At 35.7% G+C, this 23,676-nt stretch overlaps 1 protein-coding gene across 3 annotated transcripts in view; it reads right to left on the reverse strand.

Moving 5' to 3' along the window:
* Positions 1-2,440: 2,440 nt before the first annotated feature.
* The window catches only part of QTRT1_1 (Queuine tRNA-ribosyltransferase catalytic subunit 1), a gene marked incomplete at its 3' end in the record, with an annotated part of 45,703 nt that continues 24,467 nt past the window's right edge, over positions 2,441-23,676 (reverse strand). Inside the window, exons 8-16 of one of the 3 annotated variants that reach the window (XM_051210973.1) lie at positions 17,166-23,587; positions 14,972-16,050; positions 14,208-14,438; positions 11,321-13,824; positions 10,172-10,394; positions 8,504-8,847; positions 4,618-5,025; positions 3,301-3,621; positions 2,441-2,873 (exon numbers count right to left, since the gene is read on the reverse strand). In XM_051210973.1, coding sequence (XP_051070997.1) covers positions 23,333-23,587 — 255 coding nt within the window. Of the gene's footprint in view, positions 2,874-3,300; positions 3,622-4,609; positions 5,026-8,503; positions 10,395-11,320; positions 23,588-23,676 lie in introns of those variants that run through there. The other 2 variants (XM_035732100.2, XM_051210974.1) reach the window with 2 other exon arrangements.

The raw sequence follows: 23,676 nt of genomic DNA on the forward strand, positions 1-23,676 counted from the left end.
TGTTAACGATTCAAGTTCAAGAATTGATATCCCTGACATTTTAAAGCGGTGCTATGAACTCCATGTTATAGCTCAAATCAAGAAAAGCTGGCCTAGCTGTCGAGGTCTTCGACTTTCAGTAACAGTCTCGAATCCCCTTCGGTTTCGACGACCGGATAGTAACATGAGCCATTTCCATCAGTGTTGCTCGTACACAAATACTTACCAAATGAGTTTGTTCATTCATAACGTCAAACCCCAACAGGCTTCATTAACTATTGATATATGTTACATCTGCAAAACTCCCATACGATATTCAGGTTTTGTGGCTCGCTTGACCTAGCCTCGTCAATTTGAGAAACCGGAACAATTTACCCACCCTGTATTTGTGATCTTGAACGCTACTTCTCATGGCCTTCCTAACGTAGGCATAGAGTCAAGTTTAAAACCAAAACAGGCTTTTCCGTGTTGGATTATATTAGACGGTTGCTTGTGCACTGTCCGACTAAACGAGACTGTAGGAACTCAGAAGGTGAGGAGAGCGCACTGTTGCCTATTCGTCGTCTCTGCCCATGCTCACAATAATTTTTACACAATGCCTTCTGATGTCCTTCAAAAAAACAAACACTCAGATGCAGTAGTTTCATTGGATAAGTAGGTGGTCTATATTCAACTGAAAGGTACTTAGTTCGGTACTACGGTGTACTGGTCAACAAATAGGCAACGACTGCCGTCTAGTGCTACTATCCTCAGGAAATAGTTTATCTATAGCAAATGGCAACTCCAAGCATAAGAGATTTTGTCTGGCATAGCGATCCTCAAAATCGACTCAATGATGGACTCAAATAAACCATATCGTCTTCGTTTATCATCAGAGGCTCAACATGGGATCGTCGATCTTTCTGAAGCACATGTTTAAACTCGAATCACGCTCTTGTGCGAGCACATATCTACTAGCGTTTTACTGGATGCAGAAAATCCATGGAAGGAAGATTCCTTAGTGCCCAGTTATTGATAAAAACTCAAGGAAATACTCCAGGAAGAACTAGAGATGTCCTTCAACAATCATCGAAATGGTGTCCACCTCAATGTGGGTTGGCATAGTATCCGAACAGCTGTGATGTCTATCAGTGACTTAAACCAAAATATTATTAGAAGTCAGTGAATTCCAATGGTGTCAATTGAATTGGTCGACGCTAAGAGACATTCTATCAGGCTGCGAATAAAATGAGGAGCGAAGGCTATTTGAACATAAACTGATAAAAGGTGTACCTAACGATCGCGACCAGTGGTTGTAAGCGAAAGCAAGAGAGATAGAAAGAGCAGTGGTAGGTAATAGTAGACAACTTTCCAAAGAAGGTATCAGAAATTCAGTTGTTAGTAGGACTATTTCTAAAAAACGTGTAACCATGATTTACTCTCAGCTCAGACGACTAGAAAGACGGTCAGAACTCTCTTAGGAACACTTAAACTGTTCTCAGGTTTCTAACTATTATGAAATTGAAATAAGCCTTGTAACATTTAGTGAGGTCGGAAAGGTTGTGGTCATTATGAGGCGACGGAGGGCAGCTGATTTCTTAACCCTTAAGATCCTTAGGAATAATGGTCCAGTTTAACCACTCAGATTGGTTGAAATATTAGCTAGAATCTAGGAACTAAACATAATCCCACTTGACTGGTTTTAACTACTGACCATCCTAGTCAATAAGGACAAAAATCCTCTTGTGATAACCATAAGGAAGTTTGACTGACAGTGTTTCGAGAAGATGGTCATCTGGTGCTTAACCATCACTTAGAGACATTGGGTGACGTAGTTTCGAATCGGTTACAGTAACACCAACGGATTCACTGTCATCCTATAGATCGTGAGTTTCAAATTACCTAATCCTTTCCTATTTCACGAATTCATATTTCTCAAATTATGTCCTGTATGCCTCATCTTTCTTACTACCACTGATACTGTTACTTCTTCCACCATTCTGGCGTTTGTTTTGATAAACTCATCTCGACGTGCTAATGTGATATCGCAAACGGAACTGAAGTACATACATACCAGGTCCTACCTTTCCTATGATTGACTAAATCTAATCATATTCATACAGAAAAGTCGCCTAGTTACTGCATGCGAAGCTTTTCGCATAGACTAAAGAGTTAATAACTTCTTTCTTGTTGTTGATCTTAATTCTAGTTAAAGAAACTTTAGATTACGTTCAGTCTTATCATCTGAAATTATCTTAGGGTTACTTTATAGTAAATTATAACTATTCATGGCTAAGAAATCGACCGATTTCATAATACCTTTTAAAGTGTAATACTCATTAGAGCTTATAAACGACGCGTTCATAAATTGACTTTATACGAGAATCACTGGTAATAAGATACTTCGCTAATACTTATGCTGTGAAATTTAGTCCGAAATTCATTATACTCCAGTGTATCTTGAACTGAATAACGTAGGATTTAGTCGTTTTATACGTTAATATTCCAATTTATTTCGTCCGGTTAGTTTTTAAACAAAAATAAGGGAAATCCTATTAAAAAAGTGAACTCAAATATAATCTAGACAGTAAACACGTATGGTTTGGCCATATCGAGAATGAGTTAGTATGTGGGAGAAAAACAGCTCTTTACATAATTTATAGTCCCAAGATACTAAAAGTGTTTGTACATATTTGTATGTATTAACCAGGTGGTCGAACATAAATATAAACTGTGGTTTTTGGAAATGTCTATTCGCTCCATCCACTAACGAAATGTAATAGTTTTCCAACCACAATCTCGGGTTTTCATAGAACATCTCAGCCTCATCGTTATACTGATAACTATCTGATACCAGTTTTGTCAAATCTGGATTACATGACAGTTGCTTAAAAGAAATGTTTCGATGTAGATATCTGAAAAGAAAAGAACGAATGAAGAAATCAGTGCACCTATGCATCAGTAAGTCTGTACATTACCATTTAGTGAGTTCCCTCATAATAATAAACTGAAAATAGTTGTTTATTACTGTTATACTCAATGATTCTACAGAAGTTTAGTAATATAAGTGTAGAAGTCTGGTTTGATGATTACAGTTACTTCGTTATTGTATAGAATGAGGTTCTGGTATATGCGTGACTCTAGCATATCTATTTGTATATGAACAAGTTTGGTTTAATTTTATATACATTTATTAACTGTGCTATGTTAATACTAGAAGTTATTCCAACATGCAACGCTAAAATTTTTTGGCGTGTATGGTTGAGTGAACAAATAATAGCTTAATTACAAATTAATTACTGAACTGTTTATAGTATCAATATTTAAAACCAAATAACTTACCCTACTGATGGGACTGTATGACACGGCATCAAGTTCAGAGCAGTTACGACCTCATTTCCAGGCTGATTTTTCAGTAATTGTTGGTTCAAAAATTTTATTGAATCAAGTCCACCACGCTGATGTACTAAGCATGTATATAATGCCAATGGAATATGTGTCAAAATGATGAATGACACCAAATACTGGCGTCGGATATCCTGATTGTGTAGAAATTTTAGTTTGAATCCGTAACGAACGAACCACACCGATATAATACCAGAAAAATACATAGCTAGCGGGATTGATGGGAAGATAAATCTGAATTCTTTGTGCGGCAAGAAACTGAACATTAAAGAGAGAGAATTACCTTCAACTAGGAACGTAAAACTTTAAATGCACAAAGGTGACTTCCGATCATGTTTGAGTTGATAAAGAGAGCCAGATGAACGAGTAAATATTTACACTAAGTACTAAGAAGGCATTGTGGCAACAGAGTAACTGAGACCACGCGCTAGCATTCTCCACTTATTGACAGAGAAAAGTGGATGTATAACTAACCTATTTCCGTTTGGTATCAACCGAACTGACAATAGATGCTGAATTCTGGAATTTCATATTACAAATTATTCACACACCAAGCCCTTTCGTGAGTTGAATACATAGTAGTCCATGAGCGACCCAGAATAGTATTGACTCAACCTATGAGTAATTTTATCACTTACTACTGTAGTTAAGTTTCCTGAGAATTACATATACCGTCATTAATTCAATGTTTTCATTCACCACTAACTTTCAGTGCTAAGAATTTTTCATTAGATCTTTACAGCTAACCGTCACCCTGGCCAGTTTTTTCCAATTGTCAGTACTTATGATTATGATAGTGTATCTTCGTGTGGATTTCAACAGCTGAAGATGTTTCCCATTCTCAAATTATACTTTTAAACGTTTTGAAAGTGAAAGAGGTTTCACAGGAATTGGTTACCTTCAATACCTGGTGATTTGTTACTGATTATGTTTACTGCTACAGCTACAAAAGACAAAATAAGTTGTTGATGCTGATTAAAGGACGATAAATTAGTTAGTGCCACCCAGTATATTTTAAGCCCAAGTAAAATTACATTCGGCAGAAACACGGTTATCACGCGTGCCCCACGTTTTCATTCAGATAAGCGGTTATTTATTATCCAAGATTACGCGATGTGCAATAAACTACACAGCTAGCAAAAGATAATGTCAATATCCAAGACACTGTACTTAATAAAACAGAATGTGACAAAATTAGTAGGAATTTAGCGAGTGGCAAATTAGTTAGGTGATTAATAGATGATCTAAACTTACCTATAACATATTATAGTCCATATCATAACAATAATACACAAACCACATGGATCACGAAACATCTGGTTACTAGAGTTGTTTGAATAGTCTATCTTCTTTCTCTCTCCTGTAAGATCTCTTAAAAAACCTGGACCATATTTAAAATACATTACAATAAAGGTTACCACCAGAGGCGTTTGCGTTAACAACATAGCTGCAAATCCTTGGGATATGTACCAGTGCCAAGGCTGGACGTCATAAAATCGTGATCCTCCAGAAAAAATATTGAACTTAATGAAATTCCACTGGTTGATTATCCACTGATTATATGTCAAACGATCCAGAACGCAAGAGAAAGCAAAACAGGGCACAATTATACTTAAGTAAATTCCAATCTGATAGATAAGATGGTTTAGAAACCATTTTGTCCTGTATAATAAAATCATTTAAATAAGGAAGAAAAAAATATCCTGAATAGAGGGGCTTAGTTAATTTGTGCAATTCGTATATAAAATTCGAAAAGGTAAAATACTTTAACGGTCACTCAATGCATTTGCTGAATATTAGTGTATATATCAATGTATGTATTGCAGGGAGATTCAGTAAAATTACTGATCGACATGTACTATAGTGGTTTAACAATAAACACATCTACCATCCCAATGTACAACGATCGCGTGGAGTCACAGGAACATGAATTTAAAGGTTTATAATACAAATTGATATCAATCGGGCAATATGTACCAGTAACCTCTTCTGTCATTGTTATACTAAACCACCACTCAACACTTCCTGACCTTATCAACCAATTTCAAATATGATAGCTTTTACTGGAAAGGATTTTAAAACGAAATAAAACGGTTATCAGAATAAAAAAAACCAGACTATCTTGTCTCACTATAATTCAAGTGATTTCTTTAAAACAATTCATTAAACGTTAGCACACAACTCTATTCGTGTTAAAAAAGTAGTTGAACGAAACAAAAATTGTATATGTTATGCAAGTAACTAGTTGATTCATTAATGAAACATTCATTGTTGAATGTTAAATATTGTATTGAAAACTAAAACCTTGTATTTTCACCACATGTGTAAAACGGATCATTTAAGTTCATTAATCTCCGCCTGAAGTCCCTCCGGGGGCTACTGCCGGTCCCAAGCCCGGATAAAGGAGGAGGGTTGGGCATGGGGTTAGCGTCCCCATCCCGTAGAAAACTAACTCGCTAAGAAAACGCTAACCAGAAAAAATTATTTAAACTCTTCCCTGGGAGTCAGAAGGTTTTCATTTAGAAGAACTATGACGCCTCATGATGAAAACCGAATTCCTTCGGAAGTTACGAGGCCGACGCCCCTTCTGACAACCAGAGCAACCATTTATTTAGGTACATGGAATGTTCGTACAATGTGGGACACCAGGAGAGCCTTCCGAATTGCTGCAGGAATGAGAAGATACAACCTAGAGGTGCTTGGGATCAGTGAAACACATTGGACGCAAGTTGGACAACAACGACTAGCTTCAGGAGAGCTTCTGTTATACTCCGGCCATAAAGAAGAAAATGCCCCACATACACAAGGAGTTGCATTGATGCTGTCCAAACAAGCACAAAAGGCACTTATAGGATGGGAATCTCATGGACCAAGGATCATCAAAGCCTCCTTCAATGAACATCATCCAATGCTATGCGCCTACCAACGATTAAAATGAAGACGCTAAAGATCAATTCTACAATAGGCTGCAGTCAATCATCGAGAAGTGCCCAACAAAGGACCTGACCATTCTGATGGGAGATTTTAATGACAAGGTTGGAACGGACAACACTGGATATGAATACATCAGGGACGACACGGACTGGGAGAAAGGAACGAAAATGGTGAGAGATTTGCAAACCTATGTGCCTTTAATAAACTGGTCATAGGCGGCACCATATTCCCACATAAACGCATACACAAAACCACATGGACTCCACCAGATCACACTACACAGAACCAAATCGGCCATATCTGCATTATCAAAAAGTTCGGGAGGACGATGGAGGATGTGAGAACCAAGAGAGGAGCTGATATAACATCAGATCATCACTTGCTGGTCGCCAAGATGAAATTGAAACTCAAGAAGTACTGGACAATGGGGCGGACAATATCACAAAAGTTCAATACGGCTTTTCTTCGGGATACTGACAAACTCAACAAATTCAAGATAGTCCTCAGCAATAAGTTCCAGGTCTTTCATGGTCTACTCAATGGAGAAGGAACTACTGTGGAGAGCAACTGGAAGGGGATAAAAGTGGCAATCACTTCAACATGTCATGAGGTCCTGGGTCACAAGAAACACCATCACAAGGAATGGATCACTGTTGATACACTGAATAAGATTCAAGAAAGAAGGAACAAGAAGACAGCAATCAATACCAGCCGAACAAGAGCAGAAAAAGCCAAGGCACAAGCTGAATACACAGAAGTAAACAAACAAGTGAAGAGGAGCATCAGAATCGACAAACGTAAATATGTGGAAGACTTAGCAACGACGGCGGAAAAGGCTGCAAGAGAAGGAAACATGAGACAACTGTATGACACGACAAAGAAACTCTCTGGAAATCGCCGCAAAGCAGAATGACCAGTGAAAAGCAAGGAAGGCGAGGTAATCACCAACATTGAAGAGCAACAAAACAGGTGGGTAGAACACTTCAAAAAACTCTTGAATCGACCAGCTCCACTGAACCCACCCAACATCGAAGCAGCACCCACGGACCTCCCAATCAATGTTGGCCCACCAACAATTAAAGAAATCAGCATGACCATCAGACAAATCAAGAGTGGCAAAGCAGCAGGACCGGACAACATTCCAGCAGAGGCACTAAAAGCAGACGTAGCGGCAACTGCAAGGATCCTCTACATCCTCTTCAATAAGATTTGGGATGAGGAACAAGTACCAACAGACTGGAAGAAGGACTACTGATCAAAATACCGAAGAAAGGCGATCTCAACAAGTGTGATAAATACAGGGGCATCACTCTTCTCTCAATACCGGGAAAAGTCTTCAACAGGGTATTGTTAAACAGGACGAAGGACTGCGTAGACGCTCAACTTCGTGACCAACAGGCAGGATTCCGTAAGGATAGATCGTGTACAGACTGAATCGCAAATCTACGGACCATTGTAAAACAATCAATTGAATGGAATTCATCACTCTACATCAACTTCATTGACTACGAAAAGGCATTTGATAGCGTGTACAGAATAACACTATGGAAACTTCTTCGACACTACGGCGTGCCTCAGAAGATAGTCAATATCATACAGAGTTCATATGATGGATTACACTGCAAAACCGTGCATAGAGGACAGTTGACGAAGTCGTTCAAAGTAAAGACCGGTGTTAGACAAGGTTGCTTACTCTCACCCTTTCTCTTTCTCCTGGTGATCGACTGGATCATGAAGACGTCAACATCTGAAGGGAAGCACGGGATACAATGGACATCTAGGATGCAGTTGGACGGTCTAGACTTCGCAGATGATCCGGCCCTTCTATCCCAAACGCAACAACAAATGCAGGAGAAGACGAACAGTATGGCAGCAGCCTCAGCAGCAATAGGTCTCAATATACACAAATGGAAAAGCAAGGTTCTCCGATACAACACAGCATGCACCGAAGGAAGAGAGGAAGACCAAAGAACACATTACGCCGGGAAATGGAAACAGACATGAGAAAAATGAACAAGAATTGGATGGAACTAGAAAAGGCCCAGGACAGAGTGGGTTGGACAATGCTGGTCGGTGGCCTATGCTCCATTGGGAGTAACAGGCGTAAGTAATTAAGTAATCTTTGTGAATATAGTAGTAGTAAAGACACAACGTGTCAGAGTTTATCATTGAAACAAATTAAAACTACATACTGAGCCGTACATACCTAGAATACTCTTGATATTCTTTAAGATCATGATTATTATCCTTATCTAGTGTACTAGCTATCATACACTTTCGCCATATATGCCAAAAACATAAAGGAAACCAAATAATCAAAGCTGTTGGACGTATTAGAACACAGACTACTGCAATAAAAATGAACCATTTCGACTGATTATGATAGTTGGATGCGGTTAGTTGAATAAACTGTTGATCTGTTTGGCATACCACATTCCATGGATAATAGGATAAACCAATTATGCATAAACACCATTCAACACAGTTTGATAGACTTCGTGGAGCACAATATATAGTAAACCAGTTACAAACATGATGAAACAATGTCCACTGTAATCGTTTTATCAAAACGAAGCAAAAATAATTAAGGGGATAAGTCAATAAATTAAGAAATACAAAACTCAAAAGTATTTGTACATGCGAGATGAATCGTATAAGCTTACTATGAATTGGGGTTGCTGAGGGAAGACTTTTTGGTGATGTACGATTCCTTTCTTTTTAAACGGTTTACTTAATTAAATACTTATTACTCAGAGTACCAACCGTTCTAGTATTGACTATGTAACTAGATTTCCGAAACATGTGTTTTACACTTCATTAAAAAGTCAATCATAAAGGTTGACAACTTATTTTACGTAAGTGGAAATCATGTACCTCATTTCTACTGAATATTTGTACACATTCTTTAAAGTTGAATATGGTTTGTAATCAGAAAGATAGAACTGACTAATGAGCACTAATGGCACAAGTAAATTGATCAGGTAAAAATGCTTTTCGGTTCTCGATTCAACAGCTTCTAAGGTTTTACCATACAAAACTCCACTTCTTATCTACAACCTACATTCAACATACTGTTGACAGATAATGGCAACCTAAGATACTTCACTTGCCAAAAAACATTCAAAAATGCAAATTATATATATATATTAGAAAGCTCTTCACATTTGACAATCAATATGTTTGAGCAGCACATATCAAAATAAGATCAGGATTACAGCTTTAAGTAAAGAGGGGGAAATCAGTGTGATAAAAACTAAGTAATTCGAAGAGATTACTCATCCTCAACTGAAATTTGTCAGAAAACCACAGTTTCTCCTTAGTTTGTTATCTCTCAGCAGTACCATGGAGGATTTTAATTCTAGATAACCGAGCGGGAACCATACAGTTTACACTTTAATTCAATCCATCCGAGATGTAGCGCGGGCACCATATCCTATCATCGATGGGTAACTGCGTTAATTTCAAAGTGGTTAAATACTGAATAAGTGTTATGAATAGGAAACTAGTATAGCTTGTAGCAATATACTTAAGTCTTTTCATCCACCGAAATTACTGGAAACATAATTATTTTTTACCCGTTTCTGAGTGCATTATACTTCTAGTTGGGGATACTATTTTTATGTTCCGTATTTCTTTTCTGCTAAGGTTTCTATGTGGATTACTGTACAACACTAGTTGTGATTTCAAATCTAATTATATAGAATATGAATCTTGACACAATTCTTCCAAAAACAAAGTCTTAATCCCATTCTTCTCCAAACGAACAGTGAAATATCATAATGATCATTCTATTCTATAGGGAACTAGTGTAAACAACCTATAAAAACTCAATGTTAAATAAGTACAAATACAATCCAAATAAGCAAACAAATACTTTGGCTATTTGAAATCCAGATAGCTGTTTGATAAGTTTGTACAAGTGAAAATCAGCAATAGCTGCAAAAAAACCATGCAGAATTTGAGGTGATTTCATTATCATCCACTGTGAATCAGCACCAACAGTTGCAATCATTTTATATATGAAGCTAATCAAAAGTGGATGAACAGGACTCCGAAGTGCGATTTTTGGTTCCCATTCCCAAGTGAGTGTTCCATATCTGCATAAGGAGGAAATAAATAACTAATACAAGCAATTTAGTTAACGATAAAATATCCTACATTTACCGAACTTCTAATTTTGTCCAGGTAAATTTGTATTAAGCATCATCTTCAAAAAGACAAACCCTGGTAAAATGCAAGTATCGATTAGAGGGTCCATTTTCAGATGAAAATGTGGTGCCCATTAAGTAACTTAGTAGTCTAGAGAACGATGATTGAAGCAACATATTATTTAGTTAAACTCTAAACTAAGCTGTCAATACCCTCCCTTCAATACTAATAAAGACAATCGATAACATAAAATTAGTGAAATGTGAACACCCTTTCGGTGGATTTCCAGAAAGAAAACCTTAACTCTAAAACTCTCCGTACATAAATATTTCAAGTCAGATAAAAATACAATTAAGAAAAAAGCAAACTGAATAAAAATTCCACAATAAACCAAATCCCACAGTAATACTTATTAGTGAGCCATATGATCCTGATTAAAAGTAACAAGTGTAATGAAAATTTTAACCAACACCTTTTCCTGTTTATGCTCTGTAATTCTTGAAGTTGTATTTTGACTTACTAACCTTTTAATGTTTCACGATATATTCTATTTAATCCAATCTGTTTATTGGGCTAAACGACTTCAGAACACTCAGCTTTAAGCAATTACTTCAAAGTAAACATATATTTTCATTTTTAAAAAAAATCAGATACAGCAAATTTAAATTATCCTAGTGAGGACAAGGCTTTACTTAGTGTTTTAACATTATTAATTTTTTTGAATGTTTCAAATATCTATTACTGTACTCAGAATAAAGAATTCATCAAATATCTATGTTGCTCATAGAAGCTTACAGATTTCAAATATAAAAAATGTGCACAATTAAACTAGTAGAATGGAGCTAATTTTAAGCATGCTGTATTTCGGGCTTACCCAAACACCCATTTGTGTGCGACTTCAATAGATTGCCAATATTCATCTGGTACATAAGATGTTTGTATTAATAAAGCATTAAAAAATCGAAAAAGTAGTAAGCATACAAATAAATGCGAAGAATTCCTGAATATCAGTTCCATACAATGAAAAATATTCCTGAAATTAAAAAAGCGATTAGTTCAGGACAATATTGCATTCTGGAAAAGAGTTGTGCCAAAAATAAAGTACATAGTCAATGACAGACAGACAGAATCAACATAGAGCCTGGAATAAATGTTCGTTGTCCTAAGTTGCGATATCTGATTAGTAGTACCACCACATAAAAATAAAAAAATCTAAATAATATAATAGCAGTCATAAGAAAGAAAGAATAAACCTTGAGACTCTGGTTTGAAGAACGAGAGGAAGATAAAAAGTGAACGATTCTGAGCTCAGTCTTTCAATGCATCCAAAGTCTGATTGAAGTTATCAAGTGAACTTCAGTAACACGGCTCATACTTTATGGACCGATGTATGGTTTTGGTCAGACCACCTCTTTCTTCCAACACACTTCTGCATTAACAGGCATTGCTCGTTGAAGTAGGTGACGGTCAAACATACATAACAAATATCCCAACCATCTCAGTCGGTAAATCATTACAACCTGACCAATCGATTCGCCACCATGCCAAGTACGTTATGTGTAAGATAAGAGTCCAGCTTAAACTGGCTTTTGACACGAGGTATAGTTCGTCATCGAGACGAATTTTTATTACACAAGCTGCGGTCGCTGATTGTTCCAGTGCATGATGAATGAAAGGGAATTCTTCATAGAGTAATTAGTCTGAATAATATTTCGTTTAGGATATTAACATCGATACTCATCCGAAACACAGGGGTCATAAAGAGCAAAGGAGAGAAAATCGAACTCTTTCATCATGAATCAGGTTTTGAAAAAAACATATTTACGCATCCCCAATTGTAATCTTATGTACTAACTCCATTAATCGATAGGTCCCATGATATTTGTCATTGAATGTTTATAAAAAGGTACATTTTTTATTTATTTAAATGCCTATATGATATTTTAATGATTTCTCAACCTAATACTAAAACTGACGAGAATTTTAAATAAAGATTTTGTTTAACTATAAGGAGTGCAAATGTAGATAATGTCGAATACACTTATTTTGAACGTCTAGTTAATACAGTGGCTAGTGAAATCTCGATAGCGGCACAGAAAGTTCAATTGGTTTTCATCAACTTATGTAACCCGCTGAACAGACGATATATCTAAGTGCCAACCAATGGGTTAAGACACTGTACCGCAGTTCATTGTTTTATTTTACAACTGACCTATCAAAAGTAGAATTTCTCAAGCTTCACGTATTTGATCATCGGTGTCTTCTAAGGATTAGTTGCATATTGTGAAACTACATAGTGAATAATGTTTAGGTTAGACAGAGAGTAATAGGTAGAAATGAAAAATCAGTTGGTGAAACCGAATTGTCATCGACTACGGTGGGTGTGACATGTGTTACATATGCCAAAATAGTCTGCCTTGTCACACCATACTTCCTGATACGAGAATAGGTGAGGAAAAATTCTACATGTTTCAGTTCCTGAAGACATAAACTGTTACCTTGAAGGATATTGGTAAGTGAAGAATTATAAGTAGATACTCGTGTGAGAGCCCTGATCTATAGCTACAGGCATCATATGATCGAAAATCGGACGCTTTGGTGCCAGATGCGTTCACTTTCGTAACTCTTTTAAGTTTCAACATTATTTCATCCTTTTGATTTTCTCATTTCTACTTTCTGAGGCATATATACGTTAGGCCTTTTTTACTGACATTTATAATACTACTATCTTCGCAATTTACCTTGCTAGTTCTCTCTTGATGTGCTGATGTTCCAGGTTCTGTTTTGATAATGACTGACTGGTAAAAAGTATTATTGTAATATGTTAATATACATTAACTACATAATTAACAAACAGATTCACAGGTGATAAAGTGAAAACACAAATTTCATATCAAAAATATTTATTTTTTAATCGGAATTTTCAATAGATTCACAATTAAGAGAACTGTTTCGTGATCGTTTACTTTCTATTTCGTCATTACCATTTTCATAACAGTTGACACCATTTAGATTTCGTCCAATATCAGATATGTCTATACCAACACTTTTGAGAGCATCACATGCCCATGTTGGAGGACGACAACCTTCATATTCACTTTGGCTTTCGTTTTCTTTACCTTTATAACAGCGACGTTCGAAGAAGGAATGAACAAACTCAGGGAAAGTACTGGCACTTATCGCTTCTCTTATTTGTTTCATGAGACCCAACATGTAAGCTAAGTTATGCAAACTAATAATTGCAGAAGAACTAACTTGTCGACCAGATAATGCTGAGTGTAACCAAGCTCGAGATAAAGGACGAGAGCATGTTGGACAAGAACATTTTTCATCGATAGGACGAAAATCAGTCGCATATTTAGCTTGACGAAGATTTAACTAAAAACAGAGAACAGAAAGAAAATGTGGTATTTCCAGTGCTTTAGAAGATCAGAAATATTATATTTATTTTCAAATGGGAAAAAACTCTATCCAGTACTGCCACTGATTTTACCACTTAACATCCTGTACAGAATTATGGGAAGAAGGTGCTGCATTACTGTAGTAACCGCTTCTGATAACCATTTAATTTTTACTAGATATACTATCCCAGAAATCAAAATAATATAGAATAGCTAGCTTTATTTGAATGATATGAAGATGATTCAAAGTTCCAAACAAGGACCAATAGACACTTTATGTTAGTTATGGAATACACTTTTATTTCATGACAAAATAAAACATTTAGTAGTCCAAAAAACAAAACCAATCAATCATTTTACCTGACCCCAAGGAACAAGAGCGTTACCAAATCGACCTGTTCTTGTAGGATAAACGCAATCAAACATATCACATCCTAATGCTATACATACAACAAGATCAGTAGGGAACCCAACTCCCATGACATAACGAGGTCGGTCAAGAGGTAGATGCTCTGCTGATAGCTTAATAATACGCCAAAAATCATCTTTTGATTCGCCACCACTAAGACCACCAATAGCGAATCCAGCCAACTATAAAGAAATAAAAAATTTTCAATCAAAGCCAAGATACTATTTATGTTGAAATACACTTCAATAGTTCAATATTCGAATGACCATAAACACAAAATACAAATTAAAAACCAAATCGATGTGATAAGTTTTCTTTGCTCATAGAATTAATTGAACCGGTTGATTTCATTACATATGACTGATCGATGACTGGAATTTTTGGACGTGTTTAATAAACAAGATGAATGAAATATATGCCCAAATATTTAACAACAATTAAACATTTTTATGTCAAAATCTCAATCAGGTTGGAAAAGCAAACTGCATTCTAGTAATTCTCATAAGTGTCTTCTTGGTTAGAAAAAGCTCAGGATGGGTCTAAGCACTTTATACCCTATAGTTACTTTTAATAAGTTATTTTGTGTGTTTTTTTTTTTATCTTAACCATTTGGTTTGTCATTCAGTTCATTAACAAAACTATTTTTGTTATTATAAAACGTGATTAATTAATTAACAATCTAATGTAATATGTTATTAAATAAAATATTGCTAACTTCATCTTTACGTTTCAACATTTCGTTAATGCAGTCAATTCTCATTGTCGGGTCCAAACCACCTTGAGTTATAGCAAATAAATTCTGATTACTTTTCTGACCTTTATGAGCAGTAATACTTCTGAAAAAAAGGCAAACATCATTATCCAACTCAACTGAAATATCATTATGCATTTGATAAACATCTATCAAAAATAAGCATATGAATAGACAATGTATGCATGAAGTTACAGGTTTATCTAACTATTTCTTGTATTCGTCTGAGCCACCAAACTATTACGAACAGTGAAAATGATTATAGAACAATGTTACTGAAAAGATCAAGGGCATGTAAATAAATTATCAGAATTTACTTGTACATTTTGTCGTATGGATAACTCATTTATCGGAAAAAAAACTTGGCGACATCATATATCGACAATGTCGCATCTATAAATAACCATTATTATTATTATTATTATTATTATTATTATTATTATTATTATTATTATTATTATCATTAATAATAATTATCAGACTATCCGAGAAAGATTTAACTGAGAAATCCTCGTAAACATGAATAGTGATTGGAGTAAGAAGAAAAAAATCACTAATTAATTAAATTAGACTGTAAACACAATCCACATTAATAACTAGCTTATTGCTATATAAAGATAAATATTTGAAACTTGATAAACTATTTCATAAATTTCAAACCCAGTATCATCATCTTGTACTGAAGTATGTACATATACACGATTAATAAAATTGAAAAAAAGTTAAAAACCAATCAGTGAAACAAACACGTGCCTATCTAACCAACGGATAGATCTTTCCATCGCTTTTTTCATAGATTTGTCATCTGTTAGCACATGCACAACGTGATCCAGCTGCATAACAATATCTGAACCCAGTGCGTTTTGGAAATTTCCAACAGATTCTTCGGGAGTTAAGAGCATTTCAGTATGATTATGTGGAGAAGTAAATCGAACTCCTTCCTCAGTAACTTCGGACAATTTGTTTAATGAAACCATTTGGAAACCCCCTGAATCTGTAAGGATGGCACGAGGCCAAGACATAAATTTATGAAGCCCACCAGCCTAAAATTAAAAAACAGATGTCAGGATCGGATACGCAAAACACAACCAGAAAAATGTGAAACTGATAGGAAAGAACTGATGACACCACCATGTAATAGTAAGCTAAAAATATCTACACTGAAACCATCGATTGCAAGGTTAAACACTCAGAAATAAACCAATTTACTTAAAGTAGATATTGATCCAATAGAGGGTAATGCAAACTTGTTGGATTTTTATGTGAAAATAGCTTATATACTTGATTAATTAATGTATTATTTTAGTTATACTATCTCGGTTGTATATTTTGTACACAAATGACAGCTTCATGAGACCAAGATGTTAGTAAGTCGGTGATTTCAAAATCGATAGGCATGTATTTAGAATGCATGGCTCGGTTTAATAAGGCAAACACCTAATTGGCTAGCTCAGTCTAGTAATCATCGACCAATAGTAATTGAAACATTTTATCAGTTAACCGTTCAGTCATAGCACATATAATGCAAACATAAAACGCTATGGCACAAAAAGTTGAACACTGATGTGCCAGTAAAACTACTGTATAAGGTGGGCAGTGTCCGTTCTGCTATTGAACTTACAGTTATGCTTTGACCACCGCTTACCAAAACTCACAATGCTGGAGGATCTAGGAGCCATCCGAAAGGAGAAGAGTCATCAGTCTCTACAATCAATGACTGCCGATCTGAGCCAAATATGGAGACTTAGGGTTTCTAGTTAAGTTTTATTTAATTATTATAATATATGGTTAAAGATGTGTGATATGGACAAAACTGGTTAAAATGATGCGGTTGCAGTCATTCTTTACCCTCCTCTATATTTTAATCTTAGTTGTTATTGTGTACTTTAGATTCTTCAATTTTATTTATTCCTTTAGAACAAAGCACTTAAGTTTCCAAATTTTCATCTGAATAGATAATAATTTTTTTTCCTCTTCACTTTATCGTGTTAATTTTATATCTCTATCTGTCGGACAGGGATGTGTCAACCCGTACCATTATACATTAGTCCAAGGTCCTAAAATGCCTGTAACTGATTATATTAAGTTTTAAAAACAACAACGTCAAGTTGAATATCAAATAATAGAAAATCAAGTTGAAATATTTATAAAATCATACTTTTCTGAGAACCTCTGGTCCTGGGCGATGCCCTAAATGATAAGTGTTTCCAAGTAAAATTCGACAATCCAGCTGTTCTAACTGGCCTACAGTGATACCCTTCATAGCACCTTGTGTACCGACCGGCATGAAAACTGGAGTTTCTACTGGTCCACCAGGACAATGTGGTAACCAAAGGTTACAGCATCGCGCACGAGTTTGAGGACATTCAAATAAAATATCAAATTGAAGTGCTGAACTCGCTTGAACACTTAAACTAGGCATCCGAGAATTGAAATGGGAAACCTTCAATGAAAAATAAACGATGTCATTGTGAATGGAAAATACGTAGACTATCATAAACAGTTAAAGCATGATTAATATCATCTTGGTTTAATAATGTAATTTTCCAATTTGCATTGAAACTACTATCAGAAGGTAAACAGTAAATTAAAGAAAATAAGCAAGCGTTTAATATATATTGAAGAAGTTATAATGTCTGAAGGAATATTTATAAGGAGTTACTGTGACATAAGGTCAGTTAAAACCAGTATGCAAAAAATTGAATGTTGGTTAGAACGGCATAGGATCAAGTGGGTTTCAGTTATGAAAATACCAAATGGAACCGATAGAAATCAAGGAAAAAGGTTTGATTCATAAGTTGAACAGAAAGAGAGATGTCTGAATGCTCGCAATAATTAGGCCAAAAAAACAATGGATCTTTCCATGATACTAGTATCAGGAATAAGTTACTGATTTGTATAGTGACCAAAATTCAGCAGGAAATAACACACCAAAAATTACTTATGGATTAGTTGGTTGGCGTAGTCTGCTTAATACGACAACAGTGTTCATAGACCCAATTAGCAAGCAAAGGACATGAATCACACAACACGCATGCAAAATGTAAATAAATCAAAAAGAAAAGAAAATAGGACGCAAATATATATTTAACATTCATATGTAAGATGGAACACATATATTTATCACAAAACCTTAAAGAATTAGAGTTATCAGTTAAAAAGAATGTGAACGAGATTCAGCATAAAATTTACTCCGCACTTAAATTCAGTCATTGCTTCCTGTATCTATTAGAATCATGATGTACTTATTAACGTTAGTATTATAGAATGATAAGGTCGTCAAACAGCAAGGGGAAGCGAACGCACTACTCAGCCCAGCCAGTTAAGTCCAGAACACAAGTCTTAGCCTCTGCGATATGAATCATTATTTCATACACATAGTTCCCTTTATTATCTTAAAGAGAGTAAGAACAAAGATTGGTGCAGAATAATATGAATTCATTTTATTTCGTTAGGTTCTCATCAGCTGCTTACAACCCAAAATATTTGAAATTCAACATTATTATAGATATTGACATACTTATACATAAGAGGGTGAATAAGGACGAATAAATGTATCATGGTGTAGCGAAGATTCCGATAGAGTTAATGAGGTCATAAAATTTTGTCTCGAATAAATAGAGTTTGAGAGGGAAGTTAATGCTTCGGCAACCTCTTGAAATTTGCCGAAGCATTAGCAATCAAACGTCTAAAACCAGATCTATGTATACAAAAAGAGACAGTAAGAAATCTTTCTTTACCCTGGTAACAATAAACCCCCCTTTTTTCATTTATTTCTCTATTTATTTATTTAGTCATTACTCCAACTCTTAAATTACATCATACATAGCTGACTGATTTCAATTCATATTTTCTTTATTACCATTAATCTATTTTCATGAGTTCTAATCACTATTTCAAAGTTCCAGAACTTTCCCTCTCAAACTTTATTTATTTATTCGAATCAAACATTTTATGACCTCATTAACTCTATCGGAATCTTCGCTACACCATGATACATTTATTCGTCCTTATTCACCCTCTTATGTATAAGTATGTCAATATCTATAATAATGTTGAATTTCAAATATTTTGGGTTGTAAGCAGCTGATGAGAACCTAACGAAATAAAATGAATTCATATTATTCTGCACCAATCTTTGTTCTTGCTCTCTTTATGAATCATTATATTTCAAACATACTGAGTTTATATACCAACCAAACAGACCACAACGTAGCATAAAATAAAAAATAACATTTGTATAAAATATGGCCAAATGTGGCTGTGAATGCGGGAGGCAGTGACTAAAAGACAGGGCATAAGTCAAGAATGGTAAAACGTATAATAATAGTTTATGGGTCAAAATAAAGTTTATAATAAGAGGAATATGAATAGTTTAGTTACTTAAAAATTATACGATAAAAATATACGTTTAGTATTGGTCCATAAAAGGATCCCAAAGTTACCATTCATTATGTTTATCGGGACCTAACAAAACATCACTGGTTCAGGTAAACAGGATTCACTGACATCATTTAATGTTAACGAACATTTAACTAAAAAGAGGGAAATCGACGACCTATGTTGTGATTATGATTATCATATCATTGCATGGTATTTCCTCCTAAGTCATTTCCAATTTTCCCAGAAGATTGGAAATTAATATCCGAAACTACATCATCCTTATTATTCTAAGAAACACAAGTTATTTTAGGATACATGGAATCTTATTTTACATAATCAGGTTTGCCTTATTTGCTTAACAGTAACATACCAAGATACGAAGAGTTACACAATCGTTAAATCTTCAGTTAATGACCAGTTACAATCACGTTTACTTACTTAGAATGCAAATTCAGCTGTATAAGTGCGTGTTTAATGCACCTCCTTGATTAGGTGAAATATATATTTATTGTTTGAACTGATTCGTGGAATAGAGAGTTAATTAGAACTGAACTCATTAAATAGTGAATATTCAACCTTCCTTATTTGTGGAGTGTAACTGAACAACAAAACAATGCAATAGTAGCGGAATCCGCACCCAAATGCCCTGGGTACGGCTAAAGGTGAGGAGAGAGCGTTCTCCCTCTCAAAATGCTCTTACATGGCCACGCGTATACAAACACTGTCAGAGAAATTCTACTCACTGCCTTCTCACGGTGGGGGTGTTGTTTATGAAATTGAAAGGACGTAAAGTGAATATATAATGCTTTAAAGAGCTCGGTGAGTACGGAGGTACCACCTAGTAGAGTTGGAAAGCCCTGACTCCGAATCAATGGTGTACGTTCACTTTAGAATCCTGAGGTAACAAATGAAGTATTGTCACCCTCTACCATTTGACTTCATCTCCTAACGTTGCTCTACTGACTTGTGGATTAGACCTTTAGGTCAAAAGCTCAGAATGTAGCTCTCTTTGGAAAACAACCTGATTCAGTTTAGGCAACTGGGCAGTATTCCAGACCACACACAAATCAATGTATAACTACTACTGGAAAAATAATTCTTGTTTTAACTCTCATTGAGACGAATAATATTCACAATCATTTGATATCATTCGTTTTTATTACTTTTACTCAACGTATCTTAACTACTCTCTTTTCTTCTCAATTAGTACATTCGTTTATTTCCCTACTTAAACAGCAGCCCACCTATGGTGAATGATATTGCCAAATACGAATTCTGAAACCGTCTTTCTGAAACCACGTATACCATTCAAACTGGACTCCTTCAACGTTCGCACACCAATGCGGAACAGACAACAGATCGGGTTAGCTATGTCTTAAGAAAGTCTAGACATAGATGTCTGTTATCTATTCGTCAACCGTAACCAATACTCTAGTGAAGCACTACGAATTCGCACTCAATCTGTCGCTTCGAAAAGCTGGTTTCACACACGATTATTCAGGGACCTTGTGGAAACTTCGTTTGGTTTTGCCAGTGTTGGTGTCGCACTAAGCAGTAGAACTGACGTAGAACTAGTCGATTGTGCTGTTAGATTGGAAAGCTCCATAGAAGTGCGAAGAAATCAGCGTGAAAAACGATATCCTTTCGTCATATCCACCTACGCTCCGACAGATTGCAGCCCGGATACGATCAAGGATGAGTTTTGCTACCAGTTGACTGTTTTCCTACAGAAAGTACGTTCGACAGATATTGTACTTCACTGACATAGTGTTGGGTAGACCGCTCGTGGCACTTCCTCAAGTTTTCTTGTTTCAATTTCTTACCTCCTATTCTCTGACTAGCTCTAGTTTTAACATAAAGGGAATGTAAAATAGTAAAGGCACGGTAATTCGTGGAAATAACTAACATGCTTTTGTCAAATAAGTTGATCGAACAGTCATTCTTACAGAGGTCGGTTCTGGGAGGAAGCTAATATAACAACTTAAGTTGGGTGGTTAACAATTGGCCGAAAACATCTTATTAATGTCAAGACTTTAAGGCTGAGGTATTTGTTTACTTTCACGTTTTGCATAAGCATTATATTTCCTATTGTCCTACATTGCATGTTGAAAGCTTTGTATATTTGAAAGGACAACCTCGCACTCCAACTGTTCTATTCCACGCTTATCAATTTGGCGTACTCCTAACGGAAAACCAAGAGTAACCTCTGGCATTAAACTACCAACGGCTAAATGTTCCTTTAAAAACGTACGTTCGACGGATATTGTAGTACTAGCCGGAAACTTGAAATGATATGTCGGGCTTCTAGACACATAAAAAGTCGTTTAGATGACCGATGGAGATTTGTTGGTCGCAGGTCAGATAACGGTGACCATCTACTACAACTTTGCGCAGACTACAATATGCTTCTGGTTAGCATTAACTATCAGTACATTCATCGCCGATGTGACACAAGCGAAGACTGTCACGTAATGGAATTGAGCAAAGCTTATGTAAGAACCGAGAAGCCTGGTGGTCAGAACGTGCCAATGAGTCGGAGCAGCAGCTGCATCTAATAACTGCCGGAAGCTCTTTCAACTCATGCGAGTCACTGGCAGCACGAAGTCTGGTGTGAGTGAAACAATCTGTGAAGATGACGGGATGACAGTCAATAACATTTACTGACGTCTCAGACGAGGGGCAGAGTTTTTCGAGGAGCAGGTCAACTGGTCTGCTGAACTGGTAGCATCGATCAGACTGTCCTGCCTTCCATGGCCGGTGACGACCGATCCACCTAACGAGGTAAAAATCTGCAAGGAACTCCAATTCCTGAAGCGCTACGAATCACCAGACTCAGATAACTTACCTCCAGTCCTTTTTAAAGTCGTTGACGACCTTCTGGTTAAAAACTGACTTGAGTACGCGAATGATATTGTCTTACTGTGCGGTGATACCCAAACCATGCAATCCGCACTTAATGAGTTGGTAATCAGGGTCCATAAGTACGGTATGTGCCTTGAACCTTCGAATTGCAAAGTACTTCTACAAGACTGGCAGGACCCTGAAGCTGCACTTACTCTGGGTAGTGAGCAGATAGAAGTAGTCGAGAAGTTCATGTATCTATGTATCTGCGTTATCAGACGTGGCTCAAAATAGAAGCCAGCAGCGATCTTGCTGTAACTTTCTTTAACTTTCTTCATAAAATATGGACATAACTTCTTTAACTGAAAGAATGCTTTCTGGTTGTATTTTCTCTAACTGAACAGTTCCTCCAATTATTGTTATTCCATTCCCATACACTAATTTCTGTTTATTGCTTCTCTTCTTTTTATTATACTCACCCATCCTTCTCTGACTCTACGAAATCAGTTTTGTGGTATAATCTTAAACAATCGTTAGCTATTTCTTCTATGTACCCCAAAAATCAATATATCCAGACAATTTCATCAGTTCTCTCTTTCCGTAGTGACAATCAAATATTATACATCTACCAGAAATAAATTTATTTACATAGCTTTAAGTCATACCTTGTAAGGAAGCTAATCCTCTCGTTTAGCACCCAAACCAAAATAAGTAGGTCGAGGTTCCAAAACAGGACTTGTCAACCGAAAGTTGAATGGTTTAGTTACCAACCATATGATATACGATTATCAAAAATCCTAAATTCCTAATACAAGGGCTTGTAAAAATAAGGTGGAAATTTTAGTTCACTCGTTGCTTCTTGAATATTTCCTAAAGAAAAGCTGTGAGAAACTGTAATAAACAAATTAAAATAGTAGAATTTATACAAACCAGATTCAATGGAGTAAGTATTGTGTACATAAAGCGCTAGATTACCAAATATCCATATCCTAACAAAATCAATATATAAATGTTGTCTGTGCAGAGAGGTAAAGAGTATGAATATATTTTATAATTTAATACCTGAAAATTTATTTTAGAACTGAGCCTGTTTATATTTAATCAGCAGACGGATTCAAAATTACGCTTTCGACGAGTTGGTTTAGGTTTCCAAAATGTATGAAATGTTCTATTACGTGTGGATCTTCTAAGCGCTGAAACTGAATCCTCTGAATTACAAAGGACGAAATCTTGATTTGGAGGAGTAATATCAGTGCATAAATTCATATCCAATTCAGTATTAGTTTTCTGTGAAACGAAAAACTTCTGTCGTTTATTGGCTCTAAGACGAATTCGACGTGCTCGTTCTTGAATTGACTTGAGAGGAATACAAATTAACCGGTAAAGGTGTAAACAAATGAAAAAAATAAGTCAAGAAAAAGTCTACAATAGATAAATTAAAAATC

The sequence above is a fragment of the Schistosoma haematobium genome, chromosome ZW (assembly GCF_000699445.3).
Source record: "Schistosoma haematobium chromosome ZW, whole genome shotgun sequence".
Classification (NCBI taxonomy): Eukaryota; Metazoa; Platyhelminthes; class Trematoda; order Strigeidida; family Schistosomatidae; genus Schistosoma; species Schistosoma haematobium.